Consider the following 26,676-nt stretch of genomic DNA (forward strand, 5'->3'; position numbering starts at 1 on the left):
CGAATGGTAAAGAAACCCATTTAATACATGTCATTCTTTTATTGGTTTAAAAACTAAAGCAAAGTTGAAAAATTAAGAAAACAATTTTCTTTTGGTTGAGAGATTTTAGACGGTCGATGTGCATGCTCTTAGCCAGCCAACTAAAATTGTTTGTATATTTCATGTACAGCTAAGAAATGACAGTAACAACTTCTTATCTCATTATCCGATCCTTTTTAACTTCTTATAAACAAAAAAAAAAACTATAAAAGTAATTCATTTTATATCATTGAAAAATCATTAATATGGTTTTTCTCCATTGTAATTACCAGGAGGATCATAGTTGCATGTAATAAAAGTACCACCACTGTTACACACCACTTTAGAGGAGAGAGGTAAGACCATCATTGACCGTAGAGGGCTCTTAGGTTTTTTTTGTCTGATTAAAAAAAAAAATTAAAAACAAACCAATCGCGGACCGCCACGTATCAGTGGGGTCCGCCAAAAGTGGCAAAATCCTCTCAAACTCGCTTCTTACGGAAGAGGTAGAAGAGGCAGTCCTAAAAATAACGGTGGTATCCACATAATTTTAAATTTTTTTTTTTTTAAAGGAGCAGTTTTAAGACACGCCGTTGTTGATGCTCTGAGAAGCGTATGGTTATGAAAAGTCGTAGGCGAATGGTAAAGAAACCCATTTAATACATGTCATTCTTTAATTGGTTTAAAAACTAAAGCAAAGTTGAAAAATTAAGAAAACAATTTTCGTTTGGTTGAGAGATTTTAGACGGTCGATGTGCATGCTCTTAGCCAGCCAACTAAAATTGTTTGTATATTTCATGTACAGCTAAGAAATGACAGTAACAACTTCTTATCTCATTATCCGATCCTTTTTAACTTCTTATAAACAAAAAAAAACTATAAAAGTAATTCATTTTATATCATTGAAAAATCATTAATATGGTTTTTCTCCATTGTAATTACCAGGAGGATCATAGTTGCATGTAATAAAAGTACCACCACTGTTACACACCACTTTAGCACATCCCAATCGAAGAGAGTTTCTCCAAACCACTTGTGTGTAATGCAGACAAGTGCCACCGTTTGGATCATTACAAGTGTTGCTATCGTAGTCGTAGTACTTCTTCTCGTCGATCCACATTTCCGAAGCATCCTCAGCCGACATATCTCCGCTACTCCATGCTATGTTCTCTCCAAAAGGTCCATTCGAATGGACCATGGCACAGTCACTGACTCTCTGGTTTGCATAGCTCGAGGCATAAGCAGCGACCTCATCGCTCCAAACCAATGGCTCTACCCCAACCTCGTGCCGGGCTTCGTTATGTGCCTCTAGGAATTCTTGTTTCCAGTCTTGGGCTAAAGATGGAAGAATGAAATTACAGGAAAGAGCGATTGCAAATAGTAATAAGATGCTGGGTTTGAGTCTTTTGACTAGAGACATTGTTCATTACAAGTTGATTACGTGATGGTGATGAAGCTTTAGGAGTTCATAAGTAGTATTTATATTTCATATTTTGGAATAGTTAACAACTTTGGTTTGTAACAAAAGGAAACAAATCTTTCTCAAAAGAAAACAAAGGAAACAAATTGCTGTTATTTTTCCAAAATTAAAAGAGGACAGTATAGTAACATACTCTCTATATAAGAAAGATAACTAGTCAACGGTACATTCTATTCTTAGTATTCCTTTGATTTTACTGATTCTGGGGGATTTGAATCTTATGTACACGTATCTCTTGATAATGATTGAAAATTTGAATGCTTATATTTTCTTATTATGGAAAATAATCACAAATTAAAATTTAATTTCCAATTCAGTTAGATTTTTTTAGTGATATTTTATTTTTGTTGTATGACAGCCACCTTGCTTTTATAACTTTGTCCAATACAAAGCACAAGACATTTTATGGCCCTTAATATGGTTTTTTTCATCTATCTGGAGGATGGAACTTAGTACTATCCGAGTTCTATGGTTCTTTGTCTATTGACAGTAAACCCTAAAACCGAACTTCTTCGTATGATCGTATCTATGTGGGGATTTGAACTCAAGACCATTCAAGTTTCTTGCTTCTCAAGCTTCGAATTCCTTGCACATCAATCTAGAGTAATGAAACTTGTCTTAGTTACATATAATTTGGATGTTGTCCCCACAATACGCATATAATGTGAACGAGAAGAGGGATTTCGGGGTGGTGCTAATGAAGTTGGTGACAGGGAAGAAGCAGGTGGAGGAAGAGCTCGGCACGAATAGAGACATCTTCATGATGAGATTACTGAAGTTTTGTAGTTCATAGATTGGATAACCCAATTAAAGGACTTATTGTACAACAATCTCATGCCCAATAATATAAAAAGTTCTCAATAGTTTTAAATATGTACAGCTCAATTCTTAGAAGACAGGTGTATTTCTAAGAACAGAGTCACATACAAGAGTTTTTGTATTATCAAATCATTGTCCAAATTTAATAGCCAAAGGTAGCTAACCTTTGTACAATAATATAGGAAATAAACAGGATAATCTCAGAACGACAGTTTGGCCGAGTGGTCTAAGGCGCCAGATTTAGGCTCTGGTCCGAAAGGGCGTGGGTTCAAATCCCACAGCTGTCAAATTTTTATTTTTTCTCCCGTTTTGGTTATCAGTTTTAAGTTCTTAACTCTCTATTCAGGGGTTTCCTTCCAATTTTCACAAAGGAAATGTTGGCATTTTCCTCATTGACGGTATATTCGCTTTCCTTCGATAGAGCGGAGTATTAATGTGGAAATAAATTAAAAATTAGAACAAAAGGAGTGGTGGATTGTGATACATGAGAAAGAGACCGAAAGTCCATGAATAATTTAGCACTTAGACCACTAATTTAGCACTTAGACCACCCGCAACGCGGGATCTTAGTTGTTTCTTACCACTAATCCTTATACAAAATAGATTAAGATAATATTATAAAATTTTCGTAAGCTAAGAAAGCGTCCTTAATTAAGGAGTTTAAAGACTTGGTCCTAGATGACTTGGCAACGTCCGATTGGTGCGGGTTAAGGTTGTGTCTCGTAAGGGAAAAAAAGTATTATACTCGCGACAATAACGGAAAAAAACCTCTTCCGGCGAAACGAAAGGCGATTCTGCGATCCTCGTTGTTGAAGGTATATCAGAGCGTTTTAGTTCATTATTTTTGCATTTGGAGTTGATGCATGTTGATTTCATCAGTTTTAGGGTTCGATTGTGGGGTTTAAATAGATTTAGGGTTTCAAATCGAATTGGGGGTTTAAATCGAATTAGGGTTTTCGTCTGGGTTTACTATTTTCTTCTTTTTGATTCGCTTCTTTGTTGTTTTCGTCGCGATTAAGGGTTTGGGATTGAGTTCTAAATCGATTTAGGGTTTTCGTCTGGGTTTGCTAATTTGGGGCTTTTGATTCGCTTATATGTTTGCATGGGGTTACAATCCAGTTTGTAGAAACGATTTGACTTTAGCTATCCTTATAGCGATATAGAGAATCTGATAAGTTTTTTGTTCTTGCATGTTCTGAAATGGAGGAAGAACAGCGAGATATGAAAGCACACAAAGCATACTGCGACATGCTTGATTTCGTTGCAAATGCGCAACAGGGGATTCCCAAACTATACCCTTGTGGATCAATCACGAAGAAATTCGTAGACGAAGAGGATACATATGACTACCTCCCTAGGAAAAGATACTTCATCTGCAAAGACTACCAGGTTTGAAGTATTCTGTCTCTTATTATCGATCTTGTTCTTCCATATTGATTTGCTGTTTGACAAAGCTTTTTCTGTTTTGGCAGAATGACGGGTTGCATTTCAGGCAACCATGGGTGTGCAACAAGAGGTTGAGAGGCTCAAAGAATAGGTTCACGAGCATGAGAACCTTCTGAGAGAGTGCCAGGCACTTAAGGTGAGTTTATATCTTATCAGTATCATAACATTGGTAGTTGTTTGTACTATCTTTCTAACCTATTGATTGGTTTCTTTGATGTCTGTTCATGCCCAGGTGAGGATGCTGCTTATGCGTGTGTCTGAATTTGAGAGAGTCCTCTGAGGTTAGTGCATAAACTTACCCGTCTTATCTTCCTTGTTTGAACTCTTTAACTCTCTAGTTCAAACTTACCCATCTTATCTTCCTTGTTGGAACTCTTTAACTCTCTAGTTCAAACTTACCAGTTTGACTTCAAACGGATTTTAGTCTGTAACTTTGTAGTTTGAAAACAATAACTTCTGCAGTTTGAACTGGTTAACTTTGTAGTTTGAATTCCAAAGTGAAATGATAGGTTATAAATGCACACTAAACCACCGTTAAATTGTGCCCAACTGCTTCTTTCAGACTAAAACTTCATTAAATTGTCTCTAGCTGTTCTGATATGACAGTTTTCTACTAGGATTCAATAGAGTTGAATATAGAATCCATTATTTAATCCTCTCCGTTTCTACTAGAGAAACACAGAGACTTCTTCCTAAATGGCAAACTCCTCTAGTTTTGTTAACCTATTAGCCAGCCAAGGGCCAGTTGACCTTGACTCATCAGAACCTCTTTGGTTTAGCAGCCAATGTCCTGATGAGTATAGTGTCAAAGAGAGGAGAAAATGGTCACCCAAGAGGATATAATCCTCATTGGTGCTTGGCTCAACACCAGCAAAGATCCAATAGTGAGTAATGAACAAAAAGCTGGTGCCTTCTGGAAGAAGATTGTAGAGTACTACAACTCCAGTCCTCTCCTGGTTGGGACAACCCCAAGAGAACATGGGCAATGCAAGCAAAGATGGGCTAGGATCAATGATTTGGTCTGTAAGTTTGTTGGCTGCTACGAGATGGCACTGAGGGAGCAGAGAAGCGGGCAAAATGACAACGATGTGATGAAGGCTGCCTTGGATATCTTCCACAGTGACCAGAACATGAAGTTCAACTTGGAACATGCGTGGAGGGAGCTTAGGCATGATGTGAAATGGTGCTCCACCTATCTGGAGAAGGACTGTGCTAAGGAAAAACACAAACCAGTGGATTCTGTTGATTGTCAAGGGGCAGTGCCAGAGCCAGAAGAGAGACTAATAGGGCTTAAGGCTGCTAAGTCTGCTAGCAAGAGGAAGAAAACTGGAAAAGAAGAAGAATTGACAAAGCTAGAAGGAATGTTGGAGATCAAAAAACAAATCTCAAAGCAAAGTTTGCTAGACCGTTTGCTTGCAAAGCCCGAGCCACTCTTTGAGATGGAATTAGCTCTCAAAATGAAACTTATGTCTGAAATGTTGTGTGATGATTGATGGTTTGTTAGCTCTAACTTTAGTGATGTTTGCATTAGAAATGTGTGTAATTGTTGTAATTAGAGAGTTTAGAGACTGAATATTTATGTGTTATTAATGATCAATAGAGGTTCCTTTATATAAGGATTACAAGATAAAGAGAAATGAAAAGTATCCAAAACCTAAACTCACTAGGATTAGGAAAACTACTAATACATAATAATGGAAATATTACATCTACTAGAAAAAGGAAAGAGTTTCCTTTTCTCCAAGCTTTGTGGCCGTCTCTCTCTCTCCTCTCTCTAGGGCTTCGGCCGTCTCTCCATCTTCTAGGTATTGGGCCGGTCTTGGACCGGGCTTGGTTAATGGCAATCCACTCCATGATTTATAACACACCCCCTTGGATGCCATAACCATACATGATTTGTAGTACGCTTCATGTTGCCTCATTAAAACCTTATCAGGAAAACCCAGTGGGACAAAACCATGATGAAGGAAAAATAGTACAACACGCACTACTCCCCCTGATGTGAACATCAGTGTTGGTTTCTACATTCTACGCATCTGGTGCGTGATCTTTCATGTATATGTAGGAAGGGAGCAATCGGCCAAGTTCATTACTAAGCTGTATCTAGACCACTTCGACCTCTTAGGTCGTTTCTCATGTCTCTTGACATCGAGTGTCCCGGTAAAGCATGCGTGCTAAATAATGTGAACCATATTGTTCTCGGGGATCACTATTGGGTCTTTGCAAATCATGTTTGCATGTGTCCATAATCTAGACGTGATCGTCTACTGCCAAACTCTTTACTTTGATCGGACAAAATAAGTACTTATGGACAATGTACTAGACATGGTTATCATGAACCTATGTTTCGATCTGGCCGATCCATGTCTGGGTCATAGACCTCATCTATACATGTCCACTACTTGTCTCATGAGTGTTCAAGATCAATGATCATTGATGTGAGTTTATAATCTCTTATTACGGCTCTGCGGCCGAAACACTCTCATTGATGTGGACATCGATTTCTTTGCCTTAGGTAATGCCGTATTCATTATTCTTTGCATTCCTATCTTAATATATGATGATGGCGTCTCATGACCTCAGTTGCTGTGGATCATATCACACGCTAAGTATATATTATTAGGTCATGGATTTCGGTTCTCTCAAGCTTATGGAATACAATACATTTGTATCCGGTTGATCTTTTGTCTCTACTAGACCGTGATCAAGAATAAGGGCCAGACGCCTTTTAGTCTTAAAAGCCGGACGCGTCTAGTAAAAGAGCCAGACGTTCTTTGCTGAAGAGCCGGACGCCCTTAGACGGACAGAGTCGGACATCTTTAGTTTGAAGGGCCGGGGCCGGACGCTTTTGGTCGGACACCCACATAGTTTTATTCTATGCCTACTAACCTCTTTAAGGTTTCGTATAATCACAAGGAATTTCAAATATATGGACTGTATTGGATTGTCTTTTATACAACTCCAAGATCAATGATCATGCGTGATCACTTTCTTTTACATACTATATGCAGCTGCTTTATGTTTCAGTCCATGAATCAGCTTAGGAACGAAGCTATTTTTTCATCTTATCCAGTGATCCCTATGCTGCTTACTACATCATTTGTATCTAATTTCTTTCTTATGACCAGACCATTTTCAATTTCGAAAATCTGTAGCAGCATCCACCACATAGGAGTTTATCTCCTTATAATTTGTTCCTTTGATCTCTGTGAGTACCTTGTGTAACAAGCTATAATCAAATGCTGTTAGTAGGAAAACATGAACACCTTTACATCATGTACATCACTCACGGTTTCTTTACTTCTCACAAGATCCATCTATTTCACTGGTTGATCAGATGGCGTTTCTGTATATGTATATGGCCAATACACCCATCTCTCTTTTAGATACTTTGAACCTCCACGTTTTATCTTTTCAAATCTCTATGATCTTTTATGATTGTATGAGTACTCTTTCGTGGGTTCATGATCCTCGTTCATCTCTTTGTGTTCAAGTGCTATAACTTTATGTATCTTTATACAAATGTGTGTGTGTGTGTGTGTCGACACTTTCATGTGGTTCCATTATGTTCCAAACATGATCTGACCACTTTGAGATTTCATTATCCAGGACCTTTGTTACCTAGTAGCTTGGCGTCTCAAGACTACATGGTTTGGTACCTTAGATGTGTAGCTGCGCAGCCTTTTCTCAATGTCTGGTATGGTTTCTCTTATAATCTCGGATCTGCATTCTATGCACCATTTTTCTATCCGAGATTCCTTTATCTTTATGGAACACTTGGTATATCTTGTATAGACTCTATAGCAACTTGATTATGTCTCTTCTAGGACATTCATTTGGTGCTAAGCTGGTTATTCATTTCTCGGGTTAGTGTCTGGCATTTGGATTAGCTTCTCAATTAGTTAGCTTTATATAATCTTTCTTTGGACGTCTTAAATTATAATCTCTAGTCCGATGATCTTTGCCAAGACAATGATGGTTAAAACCATTCTTATCATTCTTTTACCTTTTAATCTCTCTTTGTCCAGCTTATAATCTTTCTCCTTTAATATTGAATATCCGGATTCATTTGTTTCATGCAATCCGTACCTGGCCACTATTTTAATCACCCATGTTTTGGCTCACGGTCCTTTTGATTTCGTGGAGAAGATCTTATTCTTATATATTCCCAATCCTCTTCTGAGGTTCCATCTTAGACGGCACATGTATGTATGTGGTGGTTTATTCAAAATCTCTTAAGATGGTGTATGTCTAGTTTTATGACCCGTATTCAATCTGAGATGGGAATATCTATGCTTACTTATATGGCCTGATGCATATGATCATATTATCATTCTATACATGTAAAACATAATGTCTCCAAACTTATAGACTTTAGAATCTTAGTCTTATAGATAATGACTTACATGGCCGAACCTTTTATTGGTAATGGCTTACTTGGCCGAACCTTTATAGGTAATGGAACGTGTGCGGCCAAGCCTGCACTATGCAGACAAGTCACGACCAAGTCACGGCCGAGCCGTTTATTCTCATGGTCTCTTCAGCCAGGTAATGGCCCCATTGGTTTGGCCGTTTGTATCATGGCCTCTACGGCCCAGGAATGGTCCTTTATGGCCGAGTAATGGCCGAGCCATATAACATGGTCTTAGACCATAGTGGTACACGAACTTGTAGTATTGATCATGGGTTTATCCTCTCTCCCCCTCATGACCATACTATAAGGTCGTGGTGCTTGGGACAATTAAGCCTAATGAGTTTCCCTTTGTGTACATGTTTCACAACGTGAGATATTTTACGGGATAATTCTGTGCCTTTCCAATCTTTGCATCAGGTAACAACTTTAGGATGGCTAATCCTATCATGACATATAGTGTAAAATTTCGTGGTGTTATCTCAATATGGTTACCACATCTCTTGCCTCTTTATCATACTGATCTGTAGCATAGTTTTGATCAGTAGAGATCATCGGTATAGTCTCGACCACTTTCTTTCAAGGTCTTAGGCGTTTTTCTTCTTAAAATCTAAAGGAACTTGTTTCCTTCCTTACCCATTGTTTCTACTTGGAAACCATACATTATAACTTCAATGGGTCACATGTTCTTTTGGGTGTGTATAATGCCTTTTAAGGCAATGCCTTAGCCATAGTTTCTTTACTATGCTTACTATACCCATTCATGATTTCTTACTTGGTTTTATTCCCTTTAGGCAACTCTTTAAAATCATTTATATGTTCAAGTAAGATCAGACAAGATAATGAATTCAAAATCAATTCTTATTATATATATATAAAATGGTGAAACATCAAAGCAAAACATAAAGCTATAAGACAAGTCGTATCGAAATTTAGTCCTTGACTCAATCAGAAGTCTCAAAGTCCATCTGGTCATCTTTAGCAATGTTGGAATCATTATCGGCCTCATATCCGGAATCGTGAACCATGTGAGCCTCCGGGTTCTTGTTCTTCAGACTTTCTTGGTAGAGCTCACATAGGTGCTTAGGGGTTCTACAGTTCTTGGCCCAATGGTTTCCCATTCCACATCTGTGACAAACGGATTTGGTCGAGTAAGACGGTGTGGATATGCCGCCTCGACCACGGCCATAACTATCTCGGCCACGGCCATAATTGGAACCACGACCACGGTTATTGTGGTTTCCTTTCCGGCCGGTCAAGTAGTTGTCTCAGCTGTTCGAGTAATTGTCACTGCCACGCCCCTTGTAACTACCACGGCCATTGTCATGTGATCTCTTATTGTTTTGGACGTAATTGCACTCGTTGGGTTCTTTCTTTTCAACCTCATTACCTTCCGGTAATGGTGCTGTTCCAACAGGTCTAGCTTCACTGTTCTTCATCAGGAGCTCATTGTTTGCCTCGGCCAGAAGTAGGCACGAGATCAGATCAGTATATGTGGCGAAGCCTTTCATTCTGTACTGCTGTTGCAGTATCACATTCGATGAATGGAATGTAGAGTAAGTCTTCTCAAGTAACTCTTCTTCGGTTACTACTTCACCACAAAGTCTCAACATCGAGACCATCTTAAATAAGACTGAATTGTACTCATCCACCGATGTATAATCTAAGAATCTAAGATTCTTCCAGTCGTTTCTAGCCTTTGGAAGTAACACCGTTTTCTGGTGATCATATCTATGCTGTAAAGCATCCCAAAGTTCTAGTGGATTTTCCATCGTGATGTACTGATCTTTTAGACCTTCAATGAGGTGATGGCGTATAATACTTATAGCCATGTACCGATTCTTATCGGTCTCATTGTTGCCCTTGATGATAGTATCACCAAGTCCCTTTGACCTTAGACTGATCTTTGTATCTAGCGCCCACTGCAAGTAGTTATCTCCGGAGAGATTAAGGGCTGCATAGTCTCTGTTTGAGATTTTCGACATCTAAATCACATCATCATTCAAAATTAAGTCTCACAATGTGATCATGTGGCCGCAAGATAATCGACAAGCTCGGCCACAAACATGTCTTACGCATTTATGAAAATCACGCAATCTAATCGACCATGGTGCAAAACAATCATCAAGCCACACGGCCATGTAGTTCTAGTTAATGCAAACGGTTTCAAGATTTTATAAACTACATGCTAGTCGATTCCTTTTAAACAGTATGAATGCAATCCATATTCAGATTCATATGTATGCAAATAATCTTAATCAATTCTAGCGTTTCGGTTTAAACATTAGTAGGATTCGATTTTAAGATTAAGGTTTCAAAGCCTTTAAGAATATAAATCGAGATTAAGTGTTTTTTAAACATTTAAACATTCAAGCAATTCAGATTCGAGTTTAAACAATCATAGCAATATTTCTAGGTGATCAAATAAAACAATCAAGTTTCAAATCAAACAATTAAAACCGATTTTCCAATTTAGGGTTTTAGGGTTTTCGAAACTTTGATCTTTGATCAAGGGAATTTGATTTGAGATTCAAAATCATTAAGACTTTGATTTTATTTGATCAATGGATCAATCTCGAATTATGGTTTAGGAGATCAGACTTATTCGAGCTCCGATTTACTCTTTAGGATCTGATCTATTTTTTCTATGGCTTTCATCTTTAGAGTTCTGATTTTAGAGTTCAATCTTTACAAAACAACCAGGTTCGATTCATGTTCTCAGAATTTGAATTACCTTTGTTTTGCAGGTCTGAACCGGACCACCAAAGATTAGAGACGAGCTGAGACGAACGGACGCGGGACGGCTCCTATCGGGTCGTGTTGCCAAGAGCTATCGCGAGCTTGTTTCTTCTCGCGGACGGTTGCGTCTGGTCGGGGATTTGGTATGAGCTGGACGCAAGCTGAGCTGAGGCTGAGGACGTTGATCACGGATAGGGAACGTCTGAAGCTGAGCTTGATCGGAGTTGAGCTTGATCGGAGTTTGCAAGCTGGAACGCAAGTAAGAACAATTTAGGGTTCTTCGCGATTAGGGTTCCAAAAGATCAAGACGCCGTGTATTGTTTCTGCGAGTGTGGGCGCGTCTGAGATCGGATCAACGAACGGTTTGCGCTGATAGATTCGTCTCGTCAAGAGCTTCAATTTTATATGTGGCTCGTCGTCTGGTTCCTCAGGTTTTGAGAGATAGATCGATCTTAAGTTGCGCCTGATTTAGGGTTTATGTGTGACGGATTTTAGGTTAGGTTTTGTCTCAGGGTTTTGGAGTCTATCGTGCTGATAACGTGTTGTAATTAGAGAGTTTAGAGACTGAATATTTCTGTGTTATTAATGATCAATAGAGGTTCCTTTATATAAGAATTACAAGATAAAGAGAAATGGAAAGTATCCAAAACCTAAACTCACTAGGATTAGGAAAACTACTAATACATAATAATGGAAAGATTACATCTACTAGGAAAAGGAAAGAGTTTCCTTTTCTCTAAGCTTTGTGGCCGTCTCTCTCTCTCCTAAAGTTGGCTCTCTCTCTCCTCTCTCTAGGGCTTCGGCCGTCTCTCCATCTTCTAGGTATTGGGCTGGTCTTGGACCGGGCTTGGTTAATGGCAATCCACTCCATGATTTATAACAGTAATTGTCATTTCACAGTTGTAGTACACATTTGCTTATCTTTTTACTTTGCTTACTCATCTCATTTTCTCTGTTTCAGGTGAAGTACAGGACCATGTGTCTGATGAAGACAAAAGCTGCTATCTCTTCCTTGTTCAGTCACAGGTAGTTTGTTTCTTTTTGCTTGTATTTTCATGTGAACCAAGTCACGGGTAGTCTATTGCTCTTTCTTGCCTTTGTAAGTCTGTTTGTAGACTCGGCTATGAGCTATTTCCTTTGCTCTTATTCTATTCGGAACATGTAACTCCATAATAGATAACACCATTGGATATGCAATTTTGATTAAAGTCCTTAACTATTTAAACAAAAAAAATTAAAAAAATAATAATATTATTCTATTGTTAAGGACTCCAATGATAGGTAACACCATTGGAGTTGCTCTAAAGGTATAGGGACTGATATAATTTGAGAAATAAAATAATATGTAGGTGTAACGTGTTGGTGAATGGGTCATGGGTGCATGCATGTAAAAACTTAAAAATATGTTCTCGGAAACTTAAAAATATGTTCTCGGAAACTTAAAAACTCTATGGGTCCTCGTCATAACCGCGGGTCGATTCTGTAGCAAGCAACAGTTCTCTCCGAATGTATCCTTTGTGTACTGCGGTGGTGCTTGTAGTGAGTTCATTTGTTTCCTTAAGTTTGAGTCTGTGTTAGTTTCATTATGTTGGTCTGCTACTAGTCATCACTGTCAATTAAAAAACTTAAAATGTGGTAATGAAATCTTAACATTTTTTACCAAAAAAGAAAAAAAATATTCTCGGAAACGGTAAATTGCATATATATCTTTTGTGTCACAAGCATATGCACAAATCCAGGTTTTTCGGATCGGGCCTGGAACGGCTGGTAGGACCGGGACGTGGCTAATCATTCGGTCTGGGTTTGAAAACAAGGTACTAGTTTTGTTTTGTTTTGTAGAAAATAAAATTATTCTTGTTTATAGTTTTTAATTAGAAAGTCTATCACCCAATTCATGATGAAAACATAGTCTTTATGCATAATTACACGTGAACAAATAGTAATAGGGACTACTGAAAACTGAGAAAAGCCATGGGAGTTTTATTTATTATGTTTCTTACCACCTTTATAAAATACATCACAACATGACATTATTTGATAAACACAAAGATCTAGAGACATCTTATGATGTTTCATACATATAAAAGTTGTTAAGTTACAACTTCAAAGTTTCAACCCTGGTGTGGTGGCATCGGTCAACTCCACCGTCCACCCCTTCTTATCCTCTACCCGACCCATCTGGATATCTGTTAACGTCGCAAAGAGCTTCGCCGCCAATGTTTTATCCCCTGTTTTGAATTCAGTCCTGTGCTTGTTGAATACATACACAAAATTCTTTAGCGAACTTATGTGAAAACAAAACAAAATCCAGTATATATATATATATATAATTTTTTTTTTAGAAAGCATAGTATATGTATTTGTTGAAAAGAAAGATTTTATATGTGGTAAAAGATTACTTTGTCTCCTTGAAGGTTACGGACGCAATAGTTGTCACAATTGCAGCAGTGCCAGTGCAGAAAACTTCTTCAGCGTCGAGAAGATCCTCAACGGGAACAACACGTTCCTCGACCTATTAGAATGATGATACCGTTAGATATAATGAATATTATTTTACAAACTTGGATCAAATATGATATTGACTTATTCAAACCTTGTAGCCGAAATCACGAGTTAATTCGATGATACTTTTTCTTGTGACTCCTGGCAATATGGTTCCTGAAATTTCGGGAGTCGACACAACATTTCCCTACAACACGTGCAATATAACATCGATCTTATCTTTAACATCATTATAAAACGTTTGTGTAACTAGTTTCCTCTAATTAATTACCTTGACTATGAAAACGTTAGAAGCGAAAAGCTCTTCGACGTTTTTGCCAGTAGCAGCATCCAGAAACAAAACATCAGAGAATCCTTGTGCTTTCGCCTCTGCTAGTGTTATCCAAACCTTCAACAAGAAAAAACTCCATGACATTAATTAATATTAAAGTTTGATGTATGTAACTCTTTCTTTCAAACTTACAGGAGAATAGTTTGTGATGCTCTTCACGCCACCAGTTCCACTTGGGAAAGCGCGACGAAACTTATCTTCAATTTTCAGGTTCAACCCCGCGTTATCCTATTACCATAAAATAAATCGTTAGAAAAAATTGCAATAGCTATTATCGTTTAGTATCAAGAAAAGTAATATCGAGAAGAGCACATTCTCACCTGGTGAAAACGACCAACGGGACATGCGAACACTGTGAAGGTGTATTCGGGAACAGGAAGTGAGCCAAGAATAGGACCACTACCAAACAAGATAGGTCTGATATACAATGTTCCTCTCCCCGGGGGAGGAATCTATTTATATACAAAATTAAAAGAAGTCATTACATATTTCAAAAATACACATGCATTAGAATTTTGCATAGTTAAAAGATACTCGTCTGGTTCTGGTTTGTGGGTGTGCCAACAGTCTTTGAACACATTAAGGCATGTTAAAACACGTTTTTTTACTAGAGTTATGCATAACATGACCCAAATTTTCGAAATTTAGAAAATATATATAGAACAAAGTTTATTTGTTTTTAGAACCTTTTTTGACTCAAGCTTTATACATACCCATTTCTTGTTGGCAAGAACAACTTGTTTAACAGCGGAGACGAATTGATCGACGGAGGGATATGGCATACAAAGTCTGTGGGCTCCTGATTTAAGACGAAGGGCGTTTTGGTCTGGTCGGAATAGCATAATCCGGCCATCTTCTGTCCTGTAAGCCTTCAGCCCTTCATATAAACCCTATTCATTCCCAAACCACAAATATTTCAGATTATTTTCCTTGCGCATCACTCAATCCATCATCATCTTTTTCAATTTACGTACAGATTTAAAGAAATTTGCTTGTACATTTTTATGGGGCAGTGAAGCTATTCATTTATACATATAAGATTAATCCATGTGTTTTTAACTTAGTAACTGATTGATCAAACAATTACTAGTCAGATTAATAGCAATATCATCATCGTATCAACACTTTCAAACGAATTCGTTTGATTTTTGTAGAAAAAATTCGTTTGATTTTTATAGGCTATGTATATGATCTCTTAAAAAAAATGAAGTTAAGTCCAACTAATTGTTAAAATATACATGGAATGCTATAACAATATTAATTCTATGTTTGATGTGGTTATATGTTCTGATTAGTTAATTGATTTCTAGTGATCAGTAGAAACCTGGCCATAATTAAGAACTGCAGAGCAAGGGCTGATCTGAAAATCAGCGTAAGGAACAATACTTCCCTCTTGGAAACTCTCTCCATGCTTGCACTTGGCAACATACATGTTGTCCGTACGATAAAACCCGAATCCTAATTCTTCCCACTTCACATTCGCGTATTTCTCGTCCGACACACTGTTAAGAGAAATAATTATCATCATCATCGTAATATCATATGATCATATTTACACAAGCTAATGCGAGGCTATTATAAGTTTTTCTTAATACATATAACTTCTTTGCAAGGATATGTTTTACCTTGTAGGAAGAGTTTGCGCAGAAGGAGCCATGGATTTAGTGTTTGAGTCGAGTTGCTTTAATTTTGTGTAAGAAATTTAAGTTGTCTGTCTGTAAAGCTTGGACTGCCTCTCTTTATATATACGTTTACAACATTTTTATATTCCTTAAAATAATATTAAAGTCAAGCGAATATAAATAGAATCTCTTTTATCCATTTTTAAGAAATTAACTTTTATTTCTTCGAGTGACGCGAACCGGAAACAAAAGGAAAAAGAAAAGATTTCTCTTCTTTTTTTTGTCACAAAAGTAATAAGGTTTTATTAAATTTTTTTATAGTAATAAGTTTTTATAATTCCTTTTGGTGATCAAACTAACTCACTTATCCGACTAAGTTTATATGTACAAATATTTTCTTCCGCAATTAATAATATTATCGTTGTAGCTCAATTTTCTTCTGTTTTTTTTTTGCTTAAAATTATTTTCTTATGTTTAGCAGCTCCGTATACTATTTTCTGAGCTAGATTTTAATAACCTTCAATACTAGATAACTTTGAAATTGGAAATTTCACTAACTAACTTGCGGCTTATAAACGATTATGGACCTATGATAAAAAAAAATCACGGTATGCTATAACTTTGGTCGTGTCATTTACGTCTTTAACGAAAAAAGAAAGAAAACCGGAAACTCTAGTTAGATCACATAATAATCATCACGTGGAGAAAACAATTGTTTCTCGTCACGTGGAGAAAACGTTAAGGTTTCGAATTTTCTTTTTAATAATTATTATTGTAAGGATGTGGCTGAAAGAAAGACAGTGTTGAAAATGTGAATGTGCTCTTAGTTAGGTGAAGGTTAATAATGGGTAGGAGGGTAGGTCAAATGTGTATTAGCGAACAAATATATTTAACCTTTATTTAAGAATAATTACAGCCACAAAATGTACATAGCAAAATGGACGAAACATATCTTTTAAGACCCTATATTAGTTTATTCTTCTAAATTTCTGTCCAATATATCAACTGTACCAGTAATGCCATTAGTTCAACTGGAAAAACATTATAGATGGAATCTAGAAGTTATAGAATCTGATGATGCTCGAACAAAACTAATATTGTTTATTGTGATTAGGGAAATCCAGTCAAAACTTTCTAGTAATTCAAAAAAACAAAAACCCAACCATGCATCAGCTGATGGGACGATGTATTCTGATAAAACTCAGTGAACGTATAACATATGTATACACTGCGAAAGATCATGCATGGCAGGGGCGGATCCAGCCACGTAACTAGTATGGGCACACATCATCTAAAATGTTTAAATCAAGGGAATTTACATAAATTGTATGTTAACTATCGAAGGAAAACAAAATTTTGTGTGTAGCACTTGCCACACCTATGGCCTTCCTGCGTTCGCCCCTGATGCATGGATACATTTGAATGAATTTTCTAGAATTTCCATCTCTTTTTCCACTAACGTTACACTTTTTCTATTTCATGGAAAAGCTAGATAGACGTTAAAAGATACAGATCTATTTATCTCTCTTCTTGCATGCGTCCATCTTTTTTTAAGAATATTATTGTGTTCCTGTCATATCCGAAGTTTTTAACACACAAAAAGTTCCCTAAATGAATGAAAAACACTCAATTCGACCTAAACTAAATTATGTAAATGAATATCTTGAAAAAAAGAGATTCATGATGACCGCTTAAGAGCAAGTCTATCCATTAGAACATCTAACGAGCTCTTATGATTAAATTAATAGTTAATAAGGTGATTTGACAAGTTAAGAACCTTTGTTAGTACAAATAATTTTTTCTTCCTCAAATGAAAGAATCTCATGGGGGTTCTTAAATAATTTATTTTTTTAAGTAGAATGATTTAAGACTTGTGACCTTATGATTAAATTAAGTAGAATGAACCAAGACAAACCAAGACAACAACAAGTTCAAGTTTTATAACTTAACCAAATGTTTGATGAACTACAAAGTGTGATCACACAAACCAAGACAACAACAAGTTCAACTTTTATAACATAACCAAAGGTTTGATGAACTACAAAGTGTGATCATACGAGAGACAAACCAAGACAACAACAAGTTCAAGTTTTATAACTTAACCAAACGATTGATGAATTACAAAGTGTGATCAAACGAGAGACAAACAAAGACAACAACAAACAGATTCGACATTTAAAAAAAACAGACTCGACATTTAAAAAAAAACAGACTCGACATTACATGTGTGTGTGTGTGATGTCGAGGAGAGTAATGCAGACAATCTGATTCAACAGCCCACCGAATTTGCAATGAAGGAAATAAATCAGTTCAAAAGACACCTTTTTTTAGTTTTGAACCTATAGAAAATGAAACTAAATATGACAAAAAACAAGACCTGCATCAATGTGAAGGAAGGCAGGTGTACATAAGATGCAGAGACGATCCATGAAGTAGTAGAAAACAAAGATGTGTAGTTGCAGTCAACCAAAGGCTAATAAAAATCTAAATTTTATTTTTCAATTCTGAAATCTGAATGATTGCAAAGGCACTGCTTTCTGACAGTAGGAGTTCAGACATGGAAAGACATGAAGAAGAGAAACAAAACAACGTATGATGATGATGGTGACATAGAAGATATGTATCTCTAGACTCAACGAAGATTTTAGGCACAAAGATGAGATGATAAAGGTAGGCATGAAAACGTAGGAATGTAATTTGCAGGGAAGAGGTTGGAAACTCAATGGCTTCTATGGAGAAAGCCTCCTGCCACCAAACAAACACTTAACAAGCTACAACTTCTTCATCACTTTTTTCTTATACTACTGGTTCCTTTGATTTCTCCTAATACAAAATCCATGTTACTCAAAGTTACTCAAAATCAAGCATCCTATGTATCAAAGTGAACATCAAATAGATCGGCGAAGCAAATTCTTCTCTAAACGAAGCAAGTAAAGAGTATACCAGACTTCATGTCAACGCGCTCCACTCTCCCGTACTTTCTGAACAACCGTTTCAGCTCCGATTGGCGAGTTTCATACTCAAAGTTCCCCACGAACACCGGCCTCATACTTGCAGATGAAGATCGAATCGCTGCAACACCAATAGAATAATCAGTTGTTCCTCCACCCTCGAGAAACTTGCGGACCATTAGAGAACACATAATCCGCCGGCGAAGCACTCCGGCACCGGTTCGCGGTGGATCCGTAACTTCCACAACCTCCGTGAAACTCTGTCACGCCTCCGACGATTGGAGGAAGAAGAAAAAAAATTCATCTAGGATCAAAACGCGACGAACACGAAGGAGAAAGAGAGAGAGAGACAACAGGGATGACCAATACAAAAGTGACACACAAGGGTTGCTTACCAATTCTAAAACTCCTACATTAAGAGGCGGTTCTATCGTTTTTTATCCTTTCTCATATATTTTTATTTGTTTTTTGTTTAAAACTCTAGTTAAGAACCTCCCAATGGAGGTGGTCTAAGAGCATGTTTATTGGAGTAACCTCTAAATGAGTTCTTAGTCAATATTTAAGTATTAAAATTAAGTTAAGAGTTTATGTTAAGAAACACCTAATTTTAGTTTTTCAATGGTAGTTTCTTAAGTTAAGGATTCTTAAAAAAAAAGTGATGAAAGAAATGTTTAAGATTGTTGATTGGATTGATAAATAAAAGGGAAGAACAAGAAAGAGAACAAGAGTTTGTGATGAAAGAAATGTTTCAGATTGTGGTTTGTGATTGAAAACAATGCTATTCAACACTTCATGGAAGTCATATGATAGCTGTGAAGATCCCTAAGCTCAATCCATTCCTTAGACTCTCAATCGCTTGGAACTAGATTAAGAAATTTACCGTCAACATGAGGCAAGTTAGCTAAAAAAGCTAACAATGCAGGTGGAGTAGTCTTTGGTATTTCATCAAATGTGTTGGCTGAGACATGAGTTGCAGTTGCTGTCACATTACTTTGAAAGGTGTTCGAAGCAGAAGCCGCCATTGGTTTTACCGAACTAGAAAACTCTACAATTAAATCATGAATGGTTCAGATTTAGACTAGTTCACAATTCTACTGATCGTGCGAATGAAAATCAATACCTGATTTCTTTGTTGGGTCATAAACGATCATCTGAGCTGTATCTGGATAAACAACTTTTGATGAAGAAGCTACACTACCTGACAAGTCCACAAGGAGATTTATTTACTTAAATCATCACCAAACTTCAACATAATCTTATCCACGCCAGAAAACTAAAAAAACTACAGACCTATAGTTGCAGATCCATGAGGTATGTTTGTCTTCTCTACTTTCAGAACTACAGACCTGAAACTGATATAACCCACTCCACAACACCACCGAGATGAAACCATAAGCTCCACCTTTAACTGTTGCTGCAACTGAAGATCACCAATTATACTGCCAAAACCGTGAAGACTGATTTAGCAAAGATCTTCAGAACTCTTTCATAACATAACAACAAATCCTTGATGATGGTGAGGATCATGATAATCATACCTTAGTTTCTTCCACCTTATAATCATCAAGCGTCATCAGTCAGATAAAACGCAGGATGCAAGCTCTGTAGAATCAAAACTAACTACAAAAGTTGAAGACTTGAATGAATCTCGTTTTTTCATCAGTGTGATAGCTTCTTGAATGATCACAAACATAATACATAAACGCAATCTCAATAGGAATGCCAAAGATGGATCAATAACAAGAGTTAAGAGACGGGATCACGGATTAAAACCTAATCAGATTGATCCTCTCAAAGCGATAAGAAGACTGCGTGAAATGAGATATGAAAGAGGCAATCAGAGACTTAGGTTCGAGTCGGGATCACCTGGGAGAAACGGAGGCGGAAATTTTGGTGACAAAGTTCGGTGAGGATTGATAACTCAGAACGGCGAGGTTCTCTAGTGCCTCAGGGAGGTGAATCGCGGTGGATCGTCTTCGGAATCTAGGTCGACAGAGGAGAGGAGGAAGCACTCGACTTCGTTGCGGCGGAGCACTGGTCTTCCGCTCGTGGTCACCTCCGGGTTCATAAACAATCCGATTCTGCTGCTTTCACTGGCCATGGAAGGCAGAAGATACCGATCAAAGCTTCGTTGAAGAGAGAAAGAAACACCTATCCCACAAGAAACGTTTCTTCTGGCCCTTAATTAAGACAAGTCTCTTAAGTAAATGGCTATTTTCTTCTTAATTTAATTATTTATTATACTAAGAGCCACACTTAAATACCCCAATAAACATGCTCTAAGTCACTACTGCAAGGAAGGTGCCTTGAGATTTTGAGCAAATGCGTCAGATTCTAGCTTCTCATTCATCACTCTGAATTTATATTTTATCTTTTTTATCCGTCCAAAAACATGAAGACATAATCAAATCAACATAACTTGTCTTTTAGTTCTCCTCCTGCCATCAGTTGAGTATCTAACGTGGTTCTTCTGAAGCTTTTGGGTTCGCAAGTTCGACTTTCATGAGCCTTTTAATTGGGCCAAATGCTACAGGCCCATCTTAAAAGTCAGCATTTCTTTAAATAAAAGCCCAAATAAGTCGTCGAATATTTACAATCGTACCCGCGCTCATCTTACGGGACAAAGACAGCTCATTCCAGAGATAGAAACTAAACGACCGAAACCCTAGGAGAGAGAAACAAAGAGGGAAAGTGATGGCGGAAGCGAATTCTATCCGCGGAGGCGGAAGGAGAGGCGGCGGACCGATGGATGACGACAAGTTAGTCTTCGAGACGACCGAAGGGATCGAGCCCATCACCAATTTCAACGATATGGGCATCAAGGAAGACGTGCTTCGCGGCGTCTACGAGTACGGTTTCGAGAAACCATCCGCGATTCAGCAGAGAGCGGTCATGCCGATTCTCCAAGGGCGAGATGTCATCGCTCAAGCTCAGTCCGGTACGGGGAAAACCTCCATGATTGCTCTCTCCGTCTGCCAAATCGTTGACACTTCGTCTAGAGAGTAGGTTTGATCCTAAAATTCAATTCTTTTATGCTCTGATTAGGTCAATTCATTGGTCGGTTTGGTTTGATTATTCAGTTTTTGGTTAAAAGATATTTTTAATGAATTTCGAATTGACTTTGGTTTGGTTTTTATTAGGTTCGGTTTAAAATGCCTAGGCCAAGCTCTAATTTACATCAATAGGGGGGAGGCAAGAAGGGTTTAGGGGTCACATGACCCTATAAATTGATAAATATATTATTTTAGTGTATATCTGCTTAAAATTAATATAATTTTGTTTTTTTTTTTTTGAGAAAATAATATAATTTTGGTTTGTTATTACATTAATTTTTGTTGTTACAAAATTAATATAATTTTGGTTAAAATCTGTTTTTGATCCCATTAATTTGTGTTGCACTTATCCATTTAATTTTTATATTTTTGCTATAATGTCATGTATTATTTAATTAAATTTATATATATTTTGACCCCAATGAAAAATATTTATTTTTGGTTGCAGAGTTCAGGCGTTGATATTATCCCCAACAAGAGAGCTGGCTTCACAAACAGAGAAGACTATTCAAGCCATTGGATTACACGCAAACATTCAGGCGCATGCCTGCATCGGTGGGAAGAGCGTTGGAGAAGACATCAGGAAGCTGGAGAATGGTGTCCATGTTGTCTCTGGGACACCTGGTCGTGTCTGTGACATGATTAAGAGGAAAAGTCTGCGCACCAGAGCTATTAAACTTCTGATTCTTGATGAGTCAGATGAGATGCTGAGCAGAGGGTTCAAGGACCAAATCTATGATGTTTACAGATATCTTCCTCCTGATCTTCAGGTATAAAATTTAACTGCTCAAACATTACTTTATTACCTGTTATTGTGTTTGCCCCTTACCTGAGTTGCATGAATGTTCAGTGTGAAAGCTATTAACTGTAGTAGGATAAGCTAGATTCTGTTATTTGATATCTCTAACCTAGTGCACTATGTTTATAGGTTTGCTTGGTTTCTGCAACTCTTCCTCACGAGATTTTGGAGATGACCTCCAAGTTTATGACGGAACCGGTGAAGATACTTGTGAAGCGTGATGAGTTGACTCTTGAAGTACGTTATGTTCTTCTGCATCTGTGTGCTTGTTGATGTTTTAGCTATAAAGTGGTGACATGCCTCAGAAGGAAAGAGACGAGATCATGAATCAGTTTCGGTCAGGTGACAGTCGTGTTTTGATCACGACAGATGTATGGGCACGTGGGATTGATGTGCAGCAAGTAAGCCATTCCCTTATTCCCTAAATCTTGCGTAGATAATGATGCAGGAAACATGTTCTAGTCTCCTCTGTTACTCCAAAGTCTCAGTTTTTTTTTTGTGTCATAAGAGAGTAGAGGTTGGATTTGACATGAGAAACTTTCTTTCTGTAACAGGTTTCTCTTGTCATCAATTAATAATTGACAATTATGATCTCCCCAACAACCGTGAGCTTTACATCCATCGTATTGGACGATCTGGTCGTTTTGGGCGTAAGGTAACTGATTTGTCATACTTTATGCATTGTTTCTTGTGGGTATATATATTTCTTTTAACGGTCATCATTGTAGGGTGTTGCGATCAACTTTGTTAAAAGCGACGACATTAAGATCCTCCGGGACATTGAGCAGTACTACAGTACTCAGATTGACGAGATGCCAATGAATGTAGCTGATCTTATCTAAATGACCGTGTTTGAACACTTGTGGTAAATGTTTTATGAATTGAGAAGTGATTTAGGTTTAGGGTTTTATTTTCTTTTTTATAAGATGGCAATGAATGTAGCTGATCTTATCTGAATGACCGTGTTTTATAAATGTTTAACACTCAAAACGGTTCACTGTCTTCATATTTTGTGTACTCTTGATTGTATTTTTTTCGCAAAATCAAGCAATTTAACAAAATCAGCTTCTACTAGGTAAAAAGTAAAATCTCTGTTTTAGCAGGTAATAAATGTTAGACCAGAAATGTTAAGACCAGGTCAATGAAGCTAACCTTAATTCCCTTGTATAAGACACCACTGAAAATCAAAAAGCGTAGAGTTAATCTCTCTATCTATCTATTGGCTTTTATGAGTGAACAAAAAAAAAAAAAATCTATTGGCTTTTATTGAAGCGTGTGTGTAGTCAGAGCCGTAGCCGTACTTAACTTGTACTTGGAAAGGGCTTTATAACACTTACCCGAGTTCATTCCCTAAAGTGTTTTCATTCGTTGGTAGTTTCAATACCCAAATAAAAAAAGAAATAAATAATGTCTATTAGTTTTATTTTACCTAGCTGTCAACGCTCCTTTTTTCCTTCACCAACATTTTCTCTGAAATCTTATGCACCTTCTCTTCTCTTTTTTTTTCTTTTTGGTCTAAGAATTTTTTTGGTATAACCTTCTCTTCTCTTTATTTCATTTTTCTTCTGAAAAATGTTTCTAGTGTTTCGTCCTTTTTACTTTAACATTTGGCACTAATTTATATAGACTATATTTTTTATGGTAGTGCTTATTTGATATATTTCGCATGATTTGTTTTTGAAGTAACAGTTCTGAAAGAATATTTGCCACAAGATTACAAAAAAAAAAATCAGTGAAGTTTAATTTTTTTTTTTAAATGAATGAAAAACTGTCATCAGAATTCATGGAATGCTAATCAAATATTGTTGACAATTCAAATTTTAATAGTTTTTATTGACTATTAAAATTAAAGTTCTTATCCATTATGAACCATGTCACAAGAAATAGAATGATCTAGCTCCATAACAAGTTATAATCGAAGTTATTTGGCGAAAGAGTTTAGTAAAAGAAAAAACCATGTCCTATATTATTTTTAGACTTCTTCTCCATTGATCGTCCTGTAGTGGACCACAGCCAAGCTGACAAATCTGTTTTAAAAAAGAGTTTAGTTTTCATTAAAATAATAATAAAATCGTAAGAACTTTTAAAAAAAAATTACCTTTCAAATTTTCTGTAAATCCTCTTTCTGTAAAGCTCATCGTTGAGACCTGTTGACTCTCCCATGGTCATAGTTGAAACCCCATTTCCAATGACATTCCTTTCAATTAACCCATTTCCTCCAACCTGTTGATATACTCTGTGAAAGAAAACATATTAATTGCCAACAGACATATATAAAACATTAGGTAAAATTATATTGTACCCATGATCATGGTAAGCAGGTCTATTGTACACAAAAAGACCAGTTTGTTCAGCATTTACTACAGGAGGTGTAGATATAGGAACAATGTTGGCTTCTGCAGCAAGTAGGATCTCCAATATCTCTTGGGCATTCAACCATCGTTCGTGAGATTCGAAAATAATATGCTGAAGATTTGCTATGAAACATAAGAAAAAAAAAAGCAGTATCAAGCACCATACGCAAAAGAAAAGAGTACGACCTTCATTCATCAAAAAGAAAACAATTAAACACGTATAGTAGCATAGACAATATCATATCCAAAGCGCTAAACCATAAATTTGATATAAGCAATCAAACACGTATAATATAAGCAAATGATATCATATATCACAAGATAAGAGTGATAGAATTTGATAGAAGACCACAAATTATATGTTTAATATAAGATATCATATATCACAAGATAAAAGTGATAGAATTGAAAGAAGACCACAAATTATATGTTTAATATAAGATATCATATATAAGTTTAATATAATTTGTGATAGAATTGATAAGCAAATGATATCATATATCAAATGATATATATGATATCTTATATTAAACACGTATAATATAATTTGCTTATATCATTTTCTCCAGACATGATAGAAGTGCAATTTACCTCTTTTTTTTTATCATTCTATCAAACAAGACATGATAGAATTGTACTCTGCCCTTACCTTAAAGCACTATCTAAACGCTAATATTCTTTATTCCCGCAAAAAAAAAAAAAAAAGAAAAGAATAATCATGCAAAGAAATACAAAAGGATCTTTTTATTCCATAAACTCTTGAATAAAATAATAAAATGGGTACCGTTGTGGAGGTTGTCGAAGTTTTGAAGATTGTAACGTGCCAGAGCACGCACCGGACCCAGCATCGGAGGAAGAGGAGGTGGAAGTTGAGCCATGGTGATTCTGAAAAACATAGAAAGAGACAGTTGTGAGAAAGAAAGATTCAAGAACGTAGACGAACGAGAGAGTTTTGAGAAAGTAAACCTTTCAAGAACGAAGGAAGAAACGTGTTCAAGAGAAAGTGAAGGAAGAGAGAAGAACAGAGAACAGAGTTGTTCAAGAACAGAGAATCGAAGAAGAGAGAACTGCGTAAAACTAAATGGACTTGAGTCGAGAGCCGCCGAGGCTTGACTCTTTTTTTTCTTCTTTTTTGAAACAAGGCTCGACTCTTGGATATTTAAATGAAACTGAGCCGGTTAAAAAATAAAAACAAACACATAATAAAATATATATATATATCGTTAAGTTGCAGCGAATAAATACGAGAATAACCTAGGTGTAGTCTCATCTCGCGATCAACAGAGAGGAGGAGCTATAACGAGTCTTATCTCGTAATCGAGTCTCTCGCCGTGGCGTAGCCGTCGATTCTTTCCGCCGTTGAGTTGTTTCAATCTGTTAGATTGAATTGAAGATTCCTTTCTTCCAAAAGACTTTTACATTTTTTGATACATGTTAAGTAGAGAACATGAGCGTTTTGTGTCAACCGTTAGCGGACGTCAAGTTCATGAAGCTGTTGCATACAGAAACTAGCTCCTCTGTTGACGTGACACAAGATGTAATATCTTGCTTAAGAGAGAACGCACTAGAGCTTGTCAATGTCTTGTCCTTCAGCGAAGGGGAGGCGGTGCAGAGAGAATGTGTAGGGAGATGGGAGTACCATTTCTTGGGAGTGTTCCTTTCCTTTGGATCCACAGCTTTGCAAAGCAGCTGAACAAGGTAAGTCGTGCTTTGAGGGTGACAACAAGTGGTTTGTTAGCGCACCTGAGCTTAAGAGCATCATACAGAAAGTCGTTGCTTCGATGACCGAGTAAAGATGAAAAATCTCAGTAGATAAATCCTTTGGTCTTCAACCTTTCTCACACCACTTTCATGCATGGTATCAGAGTCGGATGAATTATCTATAGAACCTTATCAAATATATGTGTGCAGAGCACGTGACAAGTTGTGTACATTCAACTTCTCATCTTTCATTCTCATCCGTCCAAATATATGCTTTTCTTATTGATTATATCTTTGTACATGAATGTGTTTATATACACACATGTAGCGGTGTAAAACGTAAACCCTATCTAAGTTTACACAAATGCGAAACGACTATACAAGACCAAGTAGTGAATGATATAAGCACAAAACATGTGTTACACAAGACCATCAATGTATAACACAATC

At 36.9% G+C, this 26,676-nt stretch overlaps 4 protein-coding genes, 1 non-coding gene and 1 pseudogene across 7 annotated transcripts; 3 read left to right on the forward strand and 3 right to left on the reverse strand.

Moving 5' to 3' along the window:
• Window positions 1-121: 121 nt before the first annotated feature.
• Window positions 122-2,133, reverse strand: LOC106386288 (pathogenesis-related protein 1-like). Its single transcript, XM_048753195.1, has one exon. It carries the CDS (start codon window positions 1,436-1,438, stop codon window positions 932-934), a length of 507 nt encoding a protein of 168 aa, XP_048609152.1. The 5' UTR covers window positions 1,439-2,133; the 3' UTR covers window positions 122-931.
• Window positions 2,134-2,524: 391 nt separating this feature from the next.
• On the forward strand, window positions 2,525-2,604 carry TRNAL-UAG. The gene has a single exon. It is a non-coding gene; the product is annotated as a tRNA-Leu (tRNA).
• Window positions 2,605-4,584: 1,980 nt separating this feature from the next.
• LOC106384368 (glutathione S-transferase T3-like) lies at window positions 4,585-5,256 on the forward strand. Its single transcript, XM_013824341.1, has one exon. The coding sequence runs from the start codon at window positions 4,585-4,587 to the stop codon at window positions 5,254-5,256; it is 672 nt and encodes a 223-aa protein (XP_013679795.1).
• A 7,617-nt stretch (window positions 5,257-12,873) lies between these two features.
• Window positions 12,874-15,615, reverse strand: LOC106385828 (methionine aminotransferase BCAT4). Its single transcript, XM_013825728.3, has 9 exons — window positions 15,372-15,615; window positions 15,071-15,248; window positions 14,460-14,636; window positions 14,067-14,198; window positions 13,879-13,974; window positions 13,687-13,803; window positions 13,507-13,602; window positions 13,313-13,425; window positions 12,874-13,158 (listed from the first exon to the last, which is right to left on the reverse strand). Exons 1-9 carry the CDS (start codon window positions 15,401-15,403, stop codon window positions 13,017-13,019), a joined length of 1,083 nt encoding a protein of 360 aa, XP_013681182.1. The 5' UTR covers window positions 15,404-15,615; the 3' UTR covers window positions 12,874-13,016.
• A 1,671-nt stretch (window positions 15,616-17,286) lies between these two features.
• LOC106389262 (cleavage stimulation factor subunit 77) lies at window positions 17,287-20,660 on the reverse strand. 3 transcript variants are annotated; one of them, XM_022699185.2, is made up of 6 exons: window positions 20,186-20,660; window positions 19,858-19,921; window positions 19,610-19,758; window positions 19,440-19,517; window positions 19,200-19,364; window positions 17,287-18,579 (listed from the first exon to the last, which is right to left on the reverse strand). In XM_022699185.2, exons 2-6 carry the CDS (start codon window positions 19,881-19,883, stop codon window positions 18,461-18,463), a joined length of 537 nt encoding a protein of 178 aa, XP_022554906.1. In that variant the 5' UTR covers window positions 19,884-19,921; window positions 20,186-20,660; the 3' UTR covers window positions 17,287-18,460. The 3 variants fall into 3 exon arrangements, with proteins under 3 accessions (XP_022554906.1, XP_013684925.1, XP_013684924.1); XM_013829471.3 differs by having other exon boundaries at window positions 19,858-19,939; window positions 20,093-20,658; XM_013829470.3 differs by having other exon boundaries at window positions 19,858-19,939; window positions 20,186-20,657.
• A 237-nt stretch (window positions 20,661-20,897) lies between these two features.
• Window positions 20,898-23,177, forward strand: LOC106389261 (annotated as a pseudogene).
• Window positions 23,178-26,676: the final 3,499 nt, after the last annotated feature.

Source organism: Brassica napus, chromosome C3 (assembly GCF_020379485.1).
Source record: "Brassica napus cultivar Da-Ae chromosome C3, Da-Ae, whole genome shotgun sequence".
NCBI lineage: Eukaryota > Viridiplantae > Streptophyta > Magnoliopsida > Brassicales > Brassicaceae > Brassica > Brassica napus.

What these genes read in the sequence shown, in the direction of transcription:
- LOC106386288 (XM_048753195.1), bottom strand. Translation starts at nt 1,438, where the DNA reads ATGTCTCTAGTCAAAAGACTCAAACCCAGCATCTTATTACTATTTGCA.
- LOC106384368 (XM_013824341.1), top strand. Translation starts at nt 4,585, where the DNA reads ATGGTCACCCAAGAGGATATAATCCTCATTGGTGCTTGGCTCAACACC.
- LOC106385828 (XM_013825728.3), bottom strand. Translation starts at nt 15,403, where the DNA reads ATGGCTCCTTCTGCGCAAACTCTTCCTACAAG. An exon ending in TTCTTGCCAACAAGAAATGG is followed by an intron (nt 14,199 to 14,459) that starts GTATGTATAAAG and finishes GTATATAAATAG; the next exon opens with ATTCCTCCCCCGGGGAGAGG. An exon ending in GTAACCTTCAAGGAGACAAA is followed by an intron (nt 13,159 to 13,312) that starts GTAATCTTTTAC and finishes CAACAAGCACAG; the next exon opens with GACTGAATTCAAAACAGGGG.
- LOC106389262 (XM_022699185.2), bottom strand. Translation starts at nt 19,883, where the DNA reads ATGATTATAAGGTGGAAGAAACTAAG. An exon ending in TCATGGATCTGCAACTATAG is followed by an intron (nt 19,518 to 19,609) that starts GTCTGTAGTTTT and finishes TGGACTTGTCAG; the next exon opens with GTAGTGTAGCTTCTTCATCA. An exon ending in TGACCCAACAAAGAAATCAG is followed by an intron (nt 19,365 to 19,439) that starts GTATTGATTTTC and finishes ATTTAATTGTAG; the next exon opens with AGTTTTCTAGTTCGGTAAAA.